The following is a 13,729-nucleotide window of genomic DNA, read 5'->3' as shown; positions in this document are numbered from 1 at the left end:
GAAGCATGACAGGTTGGAAACCAATGCTCTCGAGCATGTGCCTTTTTTACCTGATGATCAATCCGGCACTGTGTGCAGGTTATATGTAAACGCACGAAACATAACCACTTTGTAGAATTGATATTTTTATAATCTATCAACAATGCGTTGAGGTCTTAAACAAATGCGAATCAGAAAACCTGCAGGCTACACGCCTACCCAAACATGTGATTAACTTAAACAGGGAACACTTTAAAATACAAAGGTAACCGATTAGTAAATGCCAAAATTTTTTCCAGAAACAAACTTATGACCATATCACTTTTATAATAGGGCATACATTTTGCAACACTGGATAGTCGAATCCGAACGTTTGACGACAAAATTGAAAGGGAAAAAAGTTTCTATGTCCATATTATAAAATGAATTGTGAGTTTCACTGTTGTACTTTTATGTGTGTTTGCTTTTGTTATTTTAGGATCAGGGTACCTTTCACAGAAATACCTAATGTAAACGATTCCAGAAATGTTGTCGTTATACGTTTTGCTTGTCAATTGCACTGTGTGTCTGAGTTTTAAGACACTGTGCTCACCAACAATCAAAAAAATTAGTTGAGAAAACTCGCCATTCAGTACAAGTATAGAATCCTCAAAATCAGTGAAATTACATTAAAATGTTTTGCTTGTGGGTATTGAAGGGCGACCGCGCCCGTTAAAAATACGTCACGTGACCACTTAACCCAACTGGTGAGAGCCATTTTGTGCCGCCGTCATTCGATCTCGTTCGATTTTAACGTTGCATTCATCCGACCGATGATGGAAGTGTTATCGTCCACTTTGGAGGTTCGATATACATATGCAGAAACTGCCGAAGTTGTTTCAGAGTTAGAACAATCGACAGGCACAAAATTTGTTGTACTCCAAAAGCAAAAGTTTTATGGCAACTCAGGTAACATGACCGTTGTTACATGCAATTCCTTTTCCTGTTGGTAAGCTGTTAAAACCTCGTAAATTGTTTCGGTAATTTTTTTTTAATTTTATTTTATATTTAAAAGCGCAGAATACATTCATGTATAAGCTTTTAGAACGCACTTATGTAATGACACAAAGACTCAAAAAACATTATTCATTTGCAGATTGGATTCCAACTGCAAAAGGAAGAATATACTGGGAACACCCAGGACCAGAAGATGGTGTAAGCATTCCGATACCATTTGATGGACAACCTTTTATGTTTGTGGGTAGAAAAGTACTTGGATGCCACCAGGGTGTTGATAAAGACAAAGAAAGAAAAGCAAGGCGTATAGAAGAAAAACAAAGGGTACATTTTTGTGAACTTAAATTATTCTACACAAGATACTAGGACGAAACAGTGACGTCCATCTGCACCTCACTATAAAATTATTGTATATGTACAAAAAACGTTGTATTTTTATTTTTATGCAGGGTAGTGTGGAAGGGCGTGTGGTTAAACCAAGAAAACCTCGTATCTCAAAGAAAGTTAACTGCCCTGCCCAAATATACAGCTTGGAAATTGCAAAATTTCCAGAATATGAGGTACCAGTTAACTCGAAAGAAATCATACAAAATTGTTATTCAAACTTCTTGTTTTGTGAACTTTTTTTGCAGATACCGGGCAACACAGCAAGGGATCGACGTGAGTCAGCAAAGAAACTCAAAGATGACTTAGCAAATAATGTGGATGTAGGATATAATATTATATATATCACAAAGCTACCATTAATATCAGAACATGAAGGGCATCTGATAAGTGGGGAGGTAATTAAAACTGGTTCTATTGCAATTAGCTTCTCCATCTATCGGTTAAATAAATTTCAAGTCCGTTAAGAAGCATATTTCAATATTATCCTGTAACGTCCTTAAATTGTGATTTAAAATGTTACCAATCTTATTTCAGGCACTCCGTTCATCGCAGCTTGTTGCTGATGAAAGAAATGTGCTAATAGAGAAATGTGCGCAAGTATCGCAGACCATCAGTGAAGCAACCAATGTAGTCAAGGATGGACCTTATTTAAAAGACCTGCTGGTAATAATCTTTGTTCTCAACCATATAAAAAGGGGGGACAGACTAGCTTTTTAACTCACAGGTTAGAAATTATCACCAACTGACCACGTAAATTTACAATAGTTCAAAAGTTGCAACCAAAAGCAAAAAAAAACTGTACACTAAAATTCTGCAGCATAATCAGCGTTCATGTGATACTAATTTATATTAACTCCTGGGGGCGGAGCAATTTGCATAACCATGTCTGGTATGGCATATAGCAGTTTGGGGAATTTAGTAAAGCATAAGTTTCATATAACTCAAAATAGATGTATTTTAGACCAAGTATATTAAAATTGCATTTTTACATAATTCAGTTAAACATATGTGAAAAGTTTGTTGTTTTTATCGTGCAATTGTACTTTTGTTTCAAGACAACACTACAGCAAGTACAAAACAGTGTCTTGGAACATGTATCAAATGAAGAAATCGAGGAGATAGAAAGATCGTTAAGTAAAAGAAAATTTGACTCTGATCAAAGTGAAGTGACAATTGAAATCCAGTTAGAAAAACATCGCAAAGTTGAATTTGATGAAGTTGAAGTAATTGAAGAACACTGTTTTTGAAGTGCTTTAAAATACCTGCCGTAATCTTCCAGAAAGTGGTTTTACTTTAATGTTTGTCAAAAAGGATTCCTTTGAATCTGTTCCAATCATTGTGTGCATAATTTATTGTGCTTGGCCAAACAACATGTTGTTCATGTTCATGGGTTGGAATAGTTTCAAACAAATGATGAACTGCTGGATTTTCCTTGATTTCTATCCACAATAATAAGTTGTGAAATGACTTTCCTTTTTATGTTGTTCGTTTTTTTCTGAAATAAAATAAATTTACCACACCTGTCAAGTGGAGACTTGTATCCAGATACTATTTTGCCCATAATAACTATTTGTGGTGGTGTTGTTTAGAAACGTCTTTTCGTATTTAATTTTGCCGAAATAGTTGGCACAACTTAGGCTTTCGAACTGACGAAAGAATGACGTACATACGAGACCGAATGTTGGCTTGTGAGAAAAAGAATCGATGTTTAAGATTTCGATACGCTACCCGATGCTAACTGTACACAAAAATTACAAAACTTTTTGCAGTGGGAAGTCATTAAATATGTTGTCGTTGTGATTTGATTTTCGACCACCGCGACAGTTGGCCTTTTTCTGTTGGCAAAAACAAAGGAGTTTGGCGCAGACGCAGCAGTCATCCTAGTTCATTGTAAAAGTCCAGCAGTCATGGAGTTGCTGGAAGTGGAACATCCCCCGCTAGAAATAAAATACACAGTCGAAGAAGCCACCGAAGTTGTTGAAAACATTGAGAGGAATTCTGCAATTAGATTTGTTGTGTTGCAAAAACAAAAGCATTACGGAGATAAAGGTAGTTCTGAAAACGTAGCACAAAAGGATTTATGTCTGTAATGTTTTTTATAGTATTGTGGACTTATGGTCAACTCTTTGATAACTTTCAAATAGGCCTACTTTATTTTAAATGTTATTTTATTGCTATTATAATACTTACTGATACAAACAACATAAATCAGGCAGTTAAGCCACATACACACAATCATTTTTACAGAATTACCAGATACATTAACCTTTGTTTGCACAGATTGGCAGCCCAGTTCAAAATGTCGTGTATACTGGGAACACCCTAATGTTGATCCTGATCTTAACATTCCAATTCCCTTCGATGGGCAACCATTCATGTTTGTGGGCCGCAAAGTAATGGGATGTCACCAAGGTATTGACAAGAATAGAGAGAAAAAACACAAATACCAAGAACAGAAAAAGATAGTAAGTTTATATATTTGTACTGTTGTGATGTGCTTACACAACAACATATATACATTATGCAGCTTTGGTGTTATTCTTATATGAATCTAGTTAAACGAATTGTCCAGTCATATTTATTGGAATGTAACATGTCGCTTGACATTTCTGCTGCCAGCTTTTTCTATAGTTTTAAAAATTGTTTTACTATTTTGGAAGAAATTTGACAATTTGGGAAAAAATCTACTTGTAAATGTATATTATGTGTATTCTGTTACTCAAATATTAACTTGGCTTTAATGTACATATACAGGATGTAAAACTCAAAATGTTAACAACTTTTACAGAATGCCGATGCTGGATTTTTTATTCAAGAGCGCAAACCAAGGAGAAGCAAAAAAGTTAACTGTCCCGCCCAAATCTATTCATTACAAATCGCCAAATTTCCAGGCTACGAGGTTCTCCCATTCCACCTATTGTAATTCTCTTTTGTACATTTGCTTTATTGTGTCATTAGATTGATTCAAACACCACAAAGGACCGACGGACTGCATCAAAGCAGCTGAAGGAAGATTTAAAGAACAATGTTGATGTTCTGTACAGCACCATATTTATCACAAGAGTCCCTAAACTGAATGACCATAAGGGTCATATGGTAGCAGGGCAAGTAAGTTCTCCAAATTATGTTGCAAATAATAAAAAAGTTATTACTGTTTTGTGTTTTTGTAGAGCGGCGCAGAGGTTGAGCCAGCTCCACTTCGACCGAAGAGACGAAATGATGCCAAACAGCTCATCCAGAAATGTGCAGAGATTACACAAACAATTACAGCGGCCACATGCAATGTAAAAGATGAACCTTACCTGCAAGAACTACTGGTATGATGTGTTTTTGTTGTTTTTTAAGTACAATATTAAACCTACACAGATTTTCTGTAAATTTTGTTTGTGTTCATCTTTTGCTGCAGTGACTCAACTTACATGATTTGCATATGATTCATATAAAATTTCTGTGTAAATAATGAATTTGTCCTTATGGTTGTACGTTAATTTTTTTTTTATGTGGGTAAGTTCATTTTTGTCCAGTTATGATCATGCATCTTTCCAAATCTTTTCAATAAATTCATTTGTTTGTCTGCAGGCAACACTTGAAAACCTGCAGAGCAATGTTCTTGCTCATACATCAGATGATTCATCACCAATTCAAACCTCACCTGCAGGAAAACGATTTAAATCTGACTTTCCCATTAGCAGTGAAGTCACAATAGAAATATCCACCCATGATGATGGCTTTACAAGTGGTATGTTGTTCATACTTCACAACAATATAAACAGTCTTGTATGGGACTTTTTTCCATTGTTGTTACAGAGCTGCTTTGATGTTTGGGTTGTCTTTGAGAAAAAAGCTATGCAATCTTGTGTCTGTGTATGGTTTCAACACATATGTGTAAAAGCACAATCATCACAGGAAGTTAAGATTTAGTATTGCTTGTTGTGCGAATTTTTATTTGTTATTGACAAAATATATGGAAACACCAGTCATTGTTGTGTGTGATATTGTTGTTGTGTGTGTGGTAGTATGTTCTACGGAGACAAGGCATGTTAAATTTATTTGCTGTTTTTAGAATTGTCACTTGAGAACTTAAACAAAGTATACATTTAATGCAACAGTGTGAGCGATGAAGTCAACAATACACAGCACCATATTTAAGTGGAACAGAAAATAAGAAAGAAAAGTCAACAAAGAATGCACCGCCAACACAACCTTTTGAAACTTCGCAGCATCAATCAGACAGCATTTCTGCTGTGTCATAGATACTATTCAAAGTTCCAATTAGAATTTTGAGCTCCCTAAACTGGCTGCCCATTTTGCCTGAAGTTTGATGTTTTGATTCAAGAATGCCTCGGATGATAACAAGATCATCGTAGCAGGCCTTGCATTTCCTATGTCTTTATAAAACATTAGATATAATTATTTTATACTTCTACCTACTGTTCTAGTTGTCATGCTATTGTTGCGCAAACCACCAATAACTTTGAAGTATTTATTGAATAAAGCCCACCTTTCCTCCCTTGAAATGTCAACGGCATTGGGTGGGGGTTTAAGGTTACTTCGAATTACTTGAGCAAAGTTTTTCAACACCAGCTTTAATGAACTGCACCCCACATTCATGTACCTAGAAAGCTTTTTCTATAGTTTTAAAAATTGTTTTACTATTTTGGAAGAAATTTGACAATTTGGGAAAAAATCCACTTGTAAATGTATATTATGTGTATTCTGTTACTCAAATATTAACTTGGCTTTAATGTACATATACAGGATGTAAAACTCAAAATGTTAACAACTTTTACAGAATGCCGATGCTGGATTTTTTATTCAAGAGCGCAAACCAAGGAGAAGCAAAAAAGTTAACTGTCCCGCCCAAATCTATTCATTACAAATCGCCAAATTTCCAGGCTACGAGGTTCTCCCATTCCACCTATTGTAATTCTCTTTTGTACATTTGCTTTATTGTGTCATTAGATTGATTCAAACACCACAAAGGACCGACGGACTGCATCAAAGCAGCTGAAGGAAGATTTAAAGAACAATGTTGATGTTCTGTACAGCACCATATTTATCACAAGAGTCCCTAAACTGAATGACCATAAGGGTCATATGGTAGCAGGGCAAGTAAGTTCTCCAAATTATGTTGCAAATAATAAAAAAGTTATTACTGTTTTGTGTTTTTGTAGAGCGGCGCAGAGGTTGAGCCAGCTCCACTTCGACCGAAGAGACGAAATGATGCCAAACAGCTCATCCAGAAATGTGCAGAGATTACACAAACAATTACAGCGGCCACATGCAATGTAAAAGATGAACCTTACCTGCAAGAACTACTGGTATGATGTGTTTTTGTTGTTTTTTAAGTACAATATTAAACCTACACAGATTTTCTGTAAATTTTGTTTGTGTTCATCTTTTGCTGCAGTGACTCAACTTACATGATTTGCATATGATTCATATAAAATTTCTGTGTAAATAATGAATTTGTCCTTATGTGGGTAAGTTCATTTTTGTCCAGTTATGATCATGCATCTTTCCAAATCTTTTCAATAAATTCATTTGTTTGTCTGCAGGCAACACTTGAAAACCTGCAGAGCAATGTTCTTGCTCATACATCAGATGATTCATCACCAATTCAAACCTCACCTGCAGGAAAACGATTTAAATCTGACTTTCCCATTAGCAGTGAAGTCACAATAGAAATATCCACCCATGATGATGGCTTTACAAGTGGTATGTTGTTCATACTTCACAACAATATAAACAGTCTTGTATGGGACTTTTTTCCATTGTTGTTACAGAGCTGCTTTGATGTTTGGGTTGTCTTTGAGAAAAAAGCTATGCAATCTTGTGTCTGTGTATGGTTTCAACACATATGTGTAAAAGCACAATCATCACAGGAAGTTAAGATTTAGTATTGCTTGTTGTGCGAATTTTTATTTGTTATTGACAAAATATATGGAAACACCAGTCATTGTTGTGTGTGATATTGTTGTTGTGTGTGTGGTAGTATGTTCTACGGAGACAAGGCATGTTAAATTTATTTGCTGTTTTTAGAATTGTCACTTGAGAACTTAAACAAAGTATACATTCAATGCAACAGTGTGAGCGATGAAGTCAACAATACACAGCACCATATTTAAGTGGAACAGAAAATAAGAAAGAAAAGTCAACAAAGAATGCACCGCCAACACAACCTTTTGAAACTTCGCAGCATCAATCAGACAGCATTTCTGCTGTGTCATAGATACTATTCCAAAGTTCCAATTAGAATTTTGAGCTCCCTAAACTGGCTGCCCATTTTGCCTGAAGTTTGATGTTTTGATTCAAGAATGCCTCGGATGATAACAAGATCATCGTAGCAGGCCTTGCATTTCCTATGTCTTTATAAAACATTAGATATAATTATTTTATACTTCTACCTACTGTTCTAGTTGTCATGCTATTGTTGCGCAAACCACCAATAACTTTGAAGTATTTATTGAATAAAGCCCACCTTTCCTCCCTTGAAATGTCAACGGCATTGGGTGGGGGTTTAAGGTTACTTCGAATTACTTGAGCAAAGTTTTTCAACACCAGCTTTAATGAACTGCACCCCACATTCATGTACCTAGAAAAGTGGACATGGAATTGGTCAAGCCAATATTTTATGTCAGTTTGGATGATGTTAATTACTTACGTTTCATATTTGCTGGTCATGAGCTGTTTAATCTGTGGCAGCATTTTCATGCAAAGGTCTAAACTCCATAAGGATCTACATAAAACAGCAGCTAATATTTGGAAACTAACATAAGAGATGCATCACAGACTTACGGCTTGAGAACTAGAATGTTAAGAATGTCGACCACTAGTGCCTGGTCTTCCATTTTCACAGCAGCATTAATGGATGTCTGAAACACACAAAACAATATGGCTAATTTTTGGACGTCTTTGCAGTAACAAGCAATCTGCCAATATGTCATCAGCACACAAATATAAAAAGTTTGAATAGGATGCATGACTAGGTTACCCATATGGTTTTATCGGTGTCTATTTCTTAGGTTTGGGAAGTAACTTTCGTGCAAAAAAACAAAAACGATTTGAAATACTACCCTTCTGACAATAAATGTGCAAAAATTTTTTTTAAAATAACAAATTGCTTACAGGAATGGCAACCTTCGGGGTCATGGAGCAGCCAATCGAAAAAAATACCTAATTTTATTTTTATTGTATTTGAACCCAAGGTAACCCCATAAATAAGGGATTCAATATAATCTCATTGATTATTTCATGTTACCATGACATCGCCACTTGTCCACAAAGCACGAACAATCTCCAGATTTTTGTGTCTGTTTGTTAAAACAATCCTCATGGAATCAAAACCTTTACGGATGATTGATATCGCCTCTTTATCATTTGATGCAATTGTGGAGACGCCTGTAGGTTCTTTCTTTGGCTGAGGAATTACATTTATTGATTTACTGCCAGCAGTTATCCTTTTACTATGTTTTTTTTATGTAAGTTTTTATGTAAAACAGAAGAAAACTATTTATTGAGTGAGTTTAAATGTTTTTGTTAGTACGTAGTACATCACAGTGATTTTGGTATATTCCTTTTGTATGGGGATGAGATTTATCTTATTAAAACAATAAAATGTTTGTCACCTTGATTGACTTTTAACGAACGCTTTTGCAACTGTATTTAGAGCCAAAAACTTACTGGAAGAAATGCATTTACATCCAAATAAATAGGATCCTGCCTTTCTGCAGGGATGACAGTTGACATTCCCAGGGAAACTTTGGTTTGCTGAACATTATTCTAAATGCACATCAAAACTATCAATGAAAAGCTTGAGTAATAAAGCTAAACCTATTGCTTGGTAATCAGAATAATCTAAAATGGCTGCTCACAGATTTGTTTGTGATTTTGAATATGTGTAAGCTAGAGTACAATATACCAGTCTACAACTCCATATCGTCGATCAGCTTATATTGTGTATAGAAGATTTACCTGTGGCATCTGTTCAGTAGGTGTAGTAGGGTCACATGCTCCAGGTTTCTCAGGTATATTTTTATCCCTGGTCGGAACTTGGTTTGAATCAAACCAGTTCAGAGCACCACCTAGTGGTTGTCCGACTGCCTGTTTATCAGGTAATTTTGATGGCCCTGGTCCATTTGCTTTAGGTGCTGCTACTGTTGCTTTGGTTGGCTCATTTTTTGTCACATCATCTTTGGTTGGCAGTGCTACAGGCGTCTTTGAAACAGTGGCATGATTTTTTGCTGGTTCAGCTGGTTTGGCAGCAGTGGGTTTTGGCTGTTGAACAGCTGCTTTTTCTAACTGTGGGGCACTTTTTGACTCGCTTGGCTTAGGTTTGCTTGCTTGTGTGTTCAGGTCGAGGGGATCATCATTGTGTTCTTTAGTTGGTGATCGTGCTGCATGTAAAAGGTGTTCTATGAATTTCAACCAATAAAATTACCATTAAATGCGTACAATTGTCGTTTTTATGGACTACTTGGTTATTACCATGTTGAAAAGTAACTATACTGCAATTTTTGCTGCCAGGCATACTAATTAATCAAAATCGTTCTTCTGGCACTTAAGTTTAATAACTTCAGAAACTTAAGTGCCAGAAGAACGATTCTGATTAATGAAAAGTAACTGTTTATTTAGCAGATGTCTTGAACTGTGTACTTACGGATTGTAGAGGTTGGCTTGAATATCTTGTCTTTGTCATCTGGTATTTCAGCCTTAATGTAAGCTGGGTTCTTTTGTCCTGGAATGTGGTTTTCCTATTGGCAGAAGTTGCAAAACATGTATATGTTATACATCAGTATGAGTAACAGTACTTCATGTAGGTTGTACTTTGCCAAAAGTTTGGGGTACCTTTAGCTGCAGCAAAGGAGGAATGTATGGATCTTTTGCTGGAATTCCACATGAAGTATAAGGCCGAGTGGTTACATTATTTGGCTGTTTGCTGTTAAAATACATACATTTATACTAAATACCAAATACTACACTAATGTACTTCAACAACAAAATTTTTGTGAACAAAAACTATTGTACAACAATAAAAATGACGGGAAAATTATCACAATAATAAAGGATTTGTAAGTTATTTTAATGTTTTTATCTCATTTCGAAGAAGCCATTGCGACTACAGGTTTTGCCAAACCAATTAAGATTACCTTATGTTAGGAACAACTGGTTTAACTGACTCTTGTCTGCTAGATTGAGGATCCACTTTTTGTTGGGGTGTGTTACATAACATCTTTGCACAAAAAAAACATGCGTAAAACAGACACACTACTTTAAGAATTGCATTCACTCTTACCTTTAAATCTATGATGTATACTGAAACGATGTTTTGACTATATGAACATCCCATCTGAAATGTATGTCTAAATTAGTCTCCTTACACACTAAGTGCTGTCAGATGTAAGATTGCTACATTATACTCGAAGCTTTTATGCCACTTGAGCAGATTTCCACATACTTTAACTACCTACCAGTTGGTCTGCAGAAACAGTTATATCAGCTGGACGTCCCCACTTTGCCACCACAGTATCTAAATGTTGACATTTTGGTTCCCAAGAATATACTTTACAGTAGTCCTGTAAAAATAAAAAATAAAATAGTTTAGGATTTGTAATATAATTCCACATAATTTTTGGATAGGCCTTGCTAACCATTGCATATCACATTAATTTAATGCAATTTTTATCTTGGTTTTGTGCACACTGTATTATTATTATTAATTTATAGAAATTAAAATACATTTGCTATTATCTAGAAACATTATAATGATCTAAAATTCCTGTTGCTGCCAGGCATATTGCAGTTTAAAAATGTACTGCTCTTCTGGCATAAAATATACGTGCTGTATTTCTTCAACGTTTCGTCTGCCATGCCATTTTGTGCCCCTGCATGTTTTAGTGTAGTTCACTTTGGAATTGTGTTACACCTGATGAAGTCTCGCCGCATGGCATACGAAACGTCGAAGATATATTTTATGCCAGAAAAGCAGTACATTTTTACATTATAATGATCATGCTCGTTATTATGAAAAGTGCACTAACCTGGGAAGCAGTATATATACGTTCTCCACTTTCATCAAACAGAATCTTCTGAATTGCATTGGACTCAGGAATCGTGCTTGATATTAAACGGAACTGCTCCACATCGTAAACTTTGCACGTTCTGAAAAAGAAATTGTTGAAATCAACTGAAGTTGTGGATAATTGTGTGTTGGCATTTCACCTGTCGGTGCTTCCAGTTGCGAGAAGAAATTCTCTAGGGTGGAACTGTAGACAGGTTAGAGGCCCGCTGTGATCTTTTAGCTCATGAAGCAACTTGCCAGCAGTTATGTCCCATAGCTAAACAAGTACCATATATATATATATATGAGTGAATAACATAGAAAAGTGGTAGACTCTGATGCAGAATTTTTCAACCCAATCAATTATGTTTACATTTCACCAAAAGATCTTATGTGACTTACCAGGTACCAAATGCAATTAATCCAAACACAGAAACTCAATTGCTGACTTATTATCTGGGCCTTGCTTCAGTTTAGAGTAAATTTAAAATGAGTTTCTATTATAAACAAAGCAAGCATTCTACCTTGCATGTTCCGTCCTTTGATGTTGAAGAGATCCATCTCCCATCTGGACTGAAGTCTACATCACTGATACTGTCCGTATGACCCTTTGTATAAAAACACTACCTGTTTTTCTGTGTGCATATGTGGTTAACCAGTTGTAACACTTGCAAAATCTTTTACAAGAGCAGATGCAAGGCATGTGTTTAACATTGTATAAATTACTCATTTTATTCAGTTTTTGGAGCCCATTAGTGTCCTAATATTGTTAAGGAATAGTTTTTTGTAATATGCTGAAGAAAACACAAGACTGAGCTTAAAAACAAATTTTTAAAACATACTTTGCCTAAAGAAAAAATCTTGGGCATATTAGTAGGCCCAAATATTTGTAAGAAGTGCTCATGAGTTCTTACCTTGTAGGTGAAGATGCAGCCCTTCCTTCTAACATCCCACATTCTAACTTTGTGGTCATCAGAACCAGAAGCAATGAATTCACCATAAGGATGAAAGTCTACTGATCGAACAGCGGCTTTGTGTCCAGTCAGATGCCGAACAACTAAAGGTAATAATATGTTTCTTTCAAATAACCACCTCGGAAATGATATTGTGACAAGTTATTCAAATGCGGTACCACATCTACACCCTGAATAGGAGTTTTTTTCTAGATTTTATTTAGATCCTTTTAGTGGCTATTACAGAAAATAACTGATTGTTTATTACAGGAATATGTTTGTGCACCTTTGGCTGTGGAGAGATCCCATATTCGCAGAGCACCAGATAGAGAACCAGCACATACAAGTTCTTCACTGGCATTGAAATGCACAGTTTCCACAGATGAATTCAAGGGTGTTAAACTCTGCCAATCAAAATAACACAACTCAATTTAGTTTGCATGAAACAACAATTACATAAACCTATTAATGGAGAGACACTGAATATCACATTATATAGTAAAGATTATCATGTAAATTTCAACACCCAACAAGTTGCTGAATATAAACTGAAAAAAATCAATCTGGCAGAAAGCTCTCAAGATGTTTAGAATCAGAAAAAATTATTTTACCCTGTGAAGGGCAACGTCAGTTTCTGCGGAATGCAAAACACAGAAGCAACGTATAAATCTAAGCTCAAACACAGGTCCAGCTATGGAAGCGTTATAATTAAACTAATAAAAAACTAGATATGTAAAAATAATGTAAAATCTGACTGCCAATAAAAACAACAAGTTGTGTTGTTTTACCAATATGCAGTTAGGTGATCCAATGTGCCACAGATTAACTTTTCCATCTTCACCACCAGTTGCCATAACACGGCCTGATTTCTGTCCGAGGACTGCACATGTAACTGCTGATCCATGTCCAACAAACTCTTCTGTACAAAATAAAGTATATATAGAATTACACTTTTGCCTCCGACTAGAATATTTCCATTTTATGATTTGAGTTTATGAAAACCGCGTCCTTTTTACAAATTCCACTGGTCATATCAAGTTTTAAATTCAGACAGTAGCCTAACTAATTTGACCTGGTAAAACATATTGTTTAAGCTCAGAAGTCGTAACATCTAAACAAGAACAATTCTTACGAATTTTTTGGCTTTTCTTGACGTTGCTTGCCATCTTCCATTCCGCGAGATTGCCTAAATTGTCTTTTGTTTTACGAAATACCGTAAACTTAAATCTGTTTCGAAAAACCAATATTAACTTTCATAATTCTTCTGAAGACTATGCACAGACAAAACAATAGCTCCTGATTGGTTATATATTGATCTGTTACGCATAATTAATGTAGTTAGGTTTAAAAAAAA

General features: G+C 35.5%; 5 protein-coding genes across 5 annotated transcripts; 3 read left to right on the top strand and 2 right to left on the bottom strand.

The window, feature by feature from the left end:
- Positions 1 to 750: 750 nt before the first annotated feature.
- LOC145908909 (calcium-responsive transcription factor-like) lies at positions 751 to 2,875 on the top strand. The gene is made up of 6 exons (XM_082996227.1): positions 751 to 927; positions 1,115 to 1,299; positions 1,425 to 1,535; positions 1,608 to 1,757; positions 1,897 to 2,025; positions 2,418 to 2,875. Exons 1-6 carry the CDS (start codon positions 792 to 794, stop codon positions 2,607 to 2,609), a joined length of 903 nt encoding a protein of 300 aa, XP_082852353.1. The 5' UTR covers positions 751 to 791; the 3' UTR covers positions 2,610 to 2,875.
- Positions 2,876 to 3,118: 243 nt separating this feature from the next.
- On the top strand, positions 3,119 to 5,342 carry LOC145907896 (uncharacterized). Its single transcript, XM_082994998.1, has 7 exons — positions 3,119 to 3,411; positions 3,643 to 3,827; positions 4,151 to 4,261; positions 4,321 to 4,470; positions 4,533 to 4,679; positions 4,942 to 5,101; positions 5,170 to 5,342. Exons 1-7 carry the CDS (start codon positions 3,270 to 3,272, stop codon positions 5,178 to 5,180), a joined length of 906 nt encoding a protein of 301 aa, XP_082851124.1. The 5' UTR covers positions 3,119 to 3,269; the 3' UTR covers positions 5,181 to 5,342.
- A 183-nt stretch (positions 5,343 to 5,525) lies between these two features.
- On the bottom strand, positions 5,526 to 5,973 carry LOC145907898 (katanin p80 WD40 repeat-containing subunit B1-like). The gene is made up of 2 exons (XM_082995000.1): positions 5,864 to 5,973; positions 5,526 to 5,750 (listed from the first exon to the last, which is right to left on the bottom strand). Exons 1-2 carry the CDS (start codon positions 5,971 to 5,973, stop codon positions 5,585 to 5,587), a joined length of 276 nt encoding a protein of 91 aa, XP_082851126.1. The 3' UTR covers positions 5,526 to 5,584.
- A 136-nt stretch (positions 5,974 to 6,109) lies between these two features.
- On the top strand, positions 6,110 to 7,327 carry LOC145907897 (uncharacterized). The gene is made up of 5 exons (XM_082994999.1): positions 6,110 to 6,265; positions 6,325 to 6,474; positions 6,537 to 6,683; positions 6,921 to 7,080; positions 7,149 to 7,327. Exons 2-5 carry the CDS (start codon positions 6,460 to 6,462, stop codon positions 7,157 to 7,159), a joined length of 333 nt encoding a protein of 110 aa, XP_082851125.1. The 5' UTR covers positions 6,110 to 6,265; positions 6,325 to 6,459; the 3' UTR covers positions 7,160 to 7,327.
- Positions 7,328 to 7,372: 45 nt separating this feature from the next.
- Positions 7,373 to 13,598, bottom strand: LOC145907895 (katanin p80 WD40 repeat-containing subunit B1-like). Its single transcript, XM_082994996.1, has 19 exons — positions 13,508 to 13,598; positions 13,164 to 13,294; positions 12,662 to 12,779; positions 12,337 to 12,479; positions 11,947 to 12,030; positions 11,584 to 11,699; positions 11,403 to 11,523; positions 10,833 to 10,937; positions 10,658 to 10,711; positions 10,512 to 10,594; positions 10,210 to 10,300; positions 10,022 to 10,115; positions 9,337 to 9,758; positions 9,046 to 9,144; positions 8,624 to 8,782; positions 8,161 to 8,237; positions 8,027 to 8,101; positions 7,844 to 7,957; positions 7,373 to 7,730 (listed from the first exon to the last, which is right to left on the bottom strand). The coding sequence occupies exons 1-19, from the start codon at positions 13,539 to 13,541 to the stop codon at positions 7,598 to 7,600; spliced, it is 2,253 nt and encodes a 750-aa protein (XP_082851122.1). The 5' UTR covers positions 13,542 to 13,598; the 3' UTR covers positions 7,373 to 7,597.
- Between the last annotated feature and the right edge of the window lie 131 nt (positions 13,599 to 13,729).

The sequence above is a fragment of the Ascidia mentula genome, chromosome 7, assembly GCF_947561715.1.
Source record: "Ascidia mentula chromosome 7, kaAscMent1.1, whole genome shotgun sequence".
Classification (NCBI taxonomy): Eukaryota; Metazoa; Chordata; class Ascidiacea; order Phlebobranchia; family Ascidiidae; genus Ascidia; species Ascidia mentula.
This window is presented reverse-complemented; position numbering and strand designations above follow the sequence as displayed.

Bases quoted from the DNA above. Each gene is read 5' to 3' on its own strand.
- LOC145908909 (XM_082996227.1), top strand. From the start codon at position 792: ATGATGGAAGTGTTATCGTCCACTTTGGAGGTTCGATATACATATGCA. The intron at 928-1,114 runs GTAACATGACCG...ATTCATTTGCAG, and splicing joins AAAGTTTTATGGCAACTCAG to ATTGGATTCCAACTGCAAAA. The intron at 1,300-1,424 runs GTACATTTTTGT...ATTTTTATGCAG, and splicing joins GTATAGAAGAAAAACAAAGG to GGTAGTGTGGAAGGGCGTGT.
- LOC145907896 (XM_082994998.1), top strand. From the start codon at position 3,270: ATGGAGTTGCTGGAAGTGGAACATCCCCCGCTAGAAATAAAATACACA. The intron at 3,828-4,150 runs GTAAGTTTATAT...CAACTTTTACAG, and splicing joins ACCAAGAACAGAAAAAGATA to AATGCCGATGCTGGATTTTT. The intron at 4,471-4,532 runs GTAAGTTCTCCA...GTGTTTTTGTAG, and splicing joins GTCATATGGTAGCAGGGCAA to AGCGGCGCAGAGGTTGAGCC.
- LOC145907898 (XM_082995000.1), bottom strand. From the start codon at position 5,973: ATGAATGTGGGGTGCAGTTCATTAAAGCTGGTGTTGAAAAACTTTGCT. The intron at 5,751-5,863 runs GTGGGCTTTATT...TGTTTTATAAAG, and splicing joins GACATTTCAAGGGAGGAAAG to ACATAGGAAATGCAAGGCCT.
- LOC145907897 (XM_082994999.1), top strand. The intron at 6,684-6,920 runs GTATGATGTGTT...GTTTGTCTGCAG, and splicing joins CTTACCTGCAAGAACTACTG to GCAACACTTGAAAACCTGCA.
- LOC145907895 (XM_082994996.1), bottom strand. From the start codon at position 13,541: ATGGCAAGCAACGTCAAGAAAAGCCAAAAAATTC. The intron at 13,295-13,507 runs GTAAGAATTGTT...TATTTTGTACAG, and splicing joins CAAGAAAAGCCAAAAAATTC to AAGAGTTTGTTGGACATGGA. The intron at 8,783-9,045 runs GTAAGTTTTTGG...GTAATTCCTCAG, and splicing joins ATGTAAATGCATTTCTTCCA to CCAAAGAAAGAACCTACAGG.